Raw genomic sequence first — 4,096 nt, forward strand, 5'->3', positions numbered from 1 at the left:
ACATACATCTCAACCATAAAGCTGAAGCTTGATAACAATGACAGTTCTGCTAGCTCCGCCCCTTAGATATCGTTGCTAAGGTCTCACATTCTCCAACAGCCACTCGTAGAGAGAAACCTGGATGAAAGTAAACCGTGAACTTTTGTGGAACATGCGTGTATCCATAGCCCCGCCTCCCACTGTAATATATGTTCTGATTGGTCAATAGATGTGTTGATTGAAACTCCGGCAAGAGCATTATGATATAAATGAGTAGGCCTACCTCTGTCGGTGGCCTATACAAAATGCTAGTTTTGTGTGATATGTGCTTATTAAGAACTATCAATTTCCGTATACTTTTTAAAGGAATAATATTTAACACTGACTTTGATTTAATTTTACAGACATCAACGATTGCTTACCTAATCCTTGTGTTAATGGCGCATGTGTAGATGCCTGTCTCTTATACACATCTAGATGTGTATAAGAATATACTTTATGTTATTTAAATTTGAATTTTAAATAAACATGCTGGTGTGTTTTTTATTTTAAATTAGATATCGATGAATGCACAATTACGAATCCATGTTTGAATGGTGGAACCTGCTTTAACTTCCCCGGTGGCTTCTTTTGTTCCTGCCTTCCCGGTTACACAAGCACCAACTGTGAACTAGGTACAAACATCTTGATTTAATGGCCCTTTTCCGCTAAGCCCCGCCCCTTGGATATTGTTGCTAAGGTCCTTCAAAACGACACTTGTTAAACACGTGCGTTTGTGGGACAACACGTGTGCTTCTTAGACGCGTGCGTATTCCTAACCCTATTCTGATTGGTCAGTTGTTAAGTTTGATTGGCATTCTATAAAGGTTCATTGTTGAACAATGACGCCACAATTATGGAGCAGTGTCTAAAAATAATAGGCTAAATCTAATATTTTAATAGCTTACATTTTTAATTTTATATACGTTATTAGTAGCTACCTGTATATTTTGGAAATTTAGATGAGGCGGAATTTTTATAATAGAACGATGTGAAGTGTCTTCAAGTATTATTCAATCTCAGTTTAAAGTGAATAATCATATTAATTATTATTAATAATAGAAATCGATGAATGCGCTTCACTACCTTGCCAGAACGGCGGTCAATGTAACGATCTTGTGAACGGTTACACGTGCACATGCGTTCCAGGCTACACTGGTTCTCATTGCAGCATAAGTGAGTTTAAACTTTGGTGTATATTTCTTATGATTTAAATTAGTTATTATAATACTTAGGTTTATTTACTTAGGTGATGTACTGGACGTAGGACTAAGTTTCCTCTATGTCCAGATCCAAACTTGTTGATCCTGAATTCTCGATTCTTGCTTGACGGTCAAACTTTACTGGTTGATCCTTCCAGAATTTATCAAGTCTGTTCTCAAACGCGAGAGAGAGGAACTGTAACAACTTCATTATTTGAAAGTGCATTCTAATTGTCTACAATGCGATTGCCAAATCCATACGAGAACGTTGTTTTAGCAACTTCAAAGAGTGTCCGATACATTCAATTGTAGAAAACTAGAGACAGAATAATTATTTAGAATTTTAAATGTCTCAATCATATCACCTCTTTATCTTCTGTACTTAAGAGTAGATAGATTTAATTACTTATCTTGTTTTTTTTATTTACTGAGAGATATGAAACAAATTCATGAAACGTCTTTGTTTGAATGTGTTTCGTGATCATTTGCATATGCCATTATTTTGTAAGTAATATGTTAGTTATAAGTTGTTTTCTTCTTAATTTTTTTAAAATTAATAACATTGCGTTTCGTTTTTCTTAGACATAAACGAGTGTGCCTCAGACCCTTGTCTTAACGGGGGTACGTGCGTAGATGGAATCAACCAGTATATTTGCCTCTGTGTTTTTGGTTTTGAAGGGACTCACTGTGAAATTAGTAAGGTCATTTATTTACATAAAAATAATTATATAGAAGGGATTTCGCGAACATTATAGTTACAACTGAACGGTATTAAACTAATTTGTGGAGTTGAAAGTTGTATCGAGAAGAAAAATTAAAGGAGAGGAATCTGCGAGTGTGTAAACATAAGTGCCCGGGGACCTTCTGCTGTCTATGATTCAAATCCCGGTTGGGCCCCTATTTCATTCACACTCGCAGACTACTCTACTTTAACGTTCCAAATGTAGTAGGATATATATATACTGTCTCTTATACACATCTAGATGTGTATAAGAGACAGTCTATACATAATGTGAATACTTTCTAAAATGATTTTAAAACTTTTGCAAAAGTATTTTAATCAAGTTTGCACAATGCGCTATCATAATAGTTGAACACTGAATATGGTTTTAAAAAAATTATAAATGTGTGTTTGTTTCTCTCCTCTCTCCTATAGACATCGACGACTGTAGTCTGTCGTCATGCTTGAACCAAGGCACATGCGTAGATGGTGTGAACTCATTCTCCTGCATATGTATGCCCGGCTACATAGGAAACGATTGCGGAATAGGTATGTGAAATAAGCCTAACCGTTAATTCACTTTAAAATAGTGAGGATACATTTCATTCGTCTATGTTTGCTATAACATTAATCGTTATAGGCATCTTCTATGTGATTGGCTGCAACGATGAAGCGCATTATGATTCTCATAACTAGATGCACATACTGACCGTTAATGTATTTTATATAGTGATTACTTATGTTTTTATGAGTATCAATTAAAATATTAAATTATATAATTTTTTTGTTCATGCTAAGATATCAATGAATGCGCATCGGACCCTTGTGTTAATGGCGTTTGTCTTGACGGTGTGAATGGATATATATGTCAATGCTTTATTGGATACATTGGACTCCAGTGTGAAATCAGTAAGTAACTTTTCAATTTTTACGTAGGCCCAATTATTTCCCGTTTAATATCTTTGGGATTAAAACAGACCACATAGGGCACTGTTAACCAATGGTGACTGTGGAACAAAAAAATACCCAACAAAGGCCTACTTTTAAATTGTACATAATGACCCAGTATCTTATTTTATGTACATTTTTTCATTGTTTGGTGATGGTCGGGAAAGCGCACATACAGAGCGCAGACAAATTCATTAGCCGATTAACTCGGCCAAAATGTTTTTTTCCAGGCATAACTAGCTTTAATTTTAACTTAAGATAATTTTGCTAAGCTCGTTTTAATCAATATGAACACGAGGGTCCTTTTTTTACAATACATCTATTGTATCTTAATAGTGTAAACGGAAGTGTTTATACTGATTTATGTTGATGTTTCAGACACAAATGAGTGTGATTCAGACCCTTGTTTAAATGGCGCCACTTGTGTTGACCAGGTTGACGGCTACCAGTGTGTTTGTGTACCAGGATACAGTGGTGTTAGATGTGAAATAGGTAGGTTTTACGTGTTGCCAAATCGATATGCTTACAACTGGTATATGGGGGCCTGTTTATAGGCCTAAGCAGTCCAGTGTCTTGCCAATTAGAAGAAGGATATAGGTCTTCTGATATAATCTTCTAATTGCGTGATCTATAAAGTGAGTGGAGTTTTGATTTGAACCCAGAACCTTTTGACATACATCTCAACCATAAAGCTGAAGCTTGATAACAATGACAGTTCTGCTAGCTCCGCCCCTTAGATATCGTTGCTAAGGTCTCACATTCTCCAACAGCCACTCGTAGAGAGAAACCTGGATGAAAGTAAACCGTGAACTTTTGTGGAACATGCGTGTATCCATAGCCCCGCCTCCCACTGTAATATATGTTCTGATTGGTCAATAGATGTGTTGATTGAAACTCCGGCAAGAGCATTATGATATAAATGAGTAGGCCTACCTCTGTCGGTGGCCTATACAAAATGCTAGTTTTGTGTGATATGTGCTTATTAAGAACTATCAATTTCCGTATACTTTTTAAAGGAATAATATTTAACACTGACTTTGATTTAATTTTACAGACATCAACGATTGCTTACCTAATCCTTGTGTTAATGGTGCATGTGTAGATGCAGTAAATGCGTACGTTTGCGTCTGTATTCCAGGTTATACAGGTGTTAACTGTGAAACAAGTAAGTATATATGATAGGAGTCATCATTGTAAATGATCCATA

General features: G+C 35.8%; 2 protein-coding genes across 2 annotated transcripts in view; both read left to right on the top strand.

Moving 5' to 3' along the window:
* Positions 1-431, top strand: part of LOC117114386 (fibropellin-3-like) — a 6,593-nt gene extending 6,162 nt beyond the window's left edge. Inside the window, exon 8 of the mRNA XM_033258044.1 lies at positions 346-431. Within this exon, the coding sequence (XP_033113935.1) occupies positions 346-431 (86 nt within the window). The remainder of the gene's footprint in view (positions 1-345) is intronic.
* Positions 432-526: 95 nt separating this feature from the next.
* LOC117114387 (fibrillin-2-like) overlaps positions 527-4,096 on the top strand; it is a gene marked incomplete at its 5' end in the record, with an annotated part of 36,843 nt that continues 33,273 nt past the window's right edge. The window contains 7 exons of the mRNA XM_033258045.1: positions 527-653; positions 1,081-1,194; positions 1,803-1,916; positions 2,377-2,490; positions 2,740-2,850; positions 3,268-3,381; positions 3,944-4,054. Coding sequence (XP_033113936.1) covers positions 527-653; positions 1,081-1,194; positions 1,803-1,916; positions 2,377-2,490; positions 2,740-2,850; positions 3,268-3,381; positions 3,944-4,054 — 805 coding nt within the window. The remainder of the gene's footprint in view (positions 654-1,080; positions 1,195-1,802; positions 1,917-2,376; positions 2,491-2,739; positions 2,851-3,267; positions 3,382-3,943; positions 4,055-4,096) is intronic.

Source organism: Anneissia japonica, unplaced genomic scaffold, assembly GCF_011630105.1.
Source record: "Anneissia japonica isolate Jap-2015-1 unplaced genomic scaffold, ASM1163010v1 scaffold1231_len1163931_cov198, whole genome shotgun sequence".
Lineage (NCBI taxonomy): Eukaryota > Metazoa > Echinodermata > Crinoidea > Comatulida > Comatulidae > Anneissia > Anneissia japonica.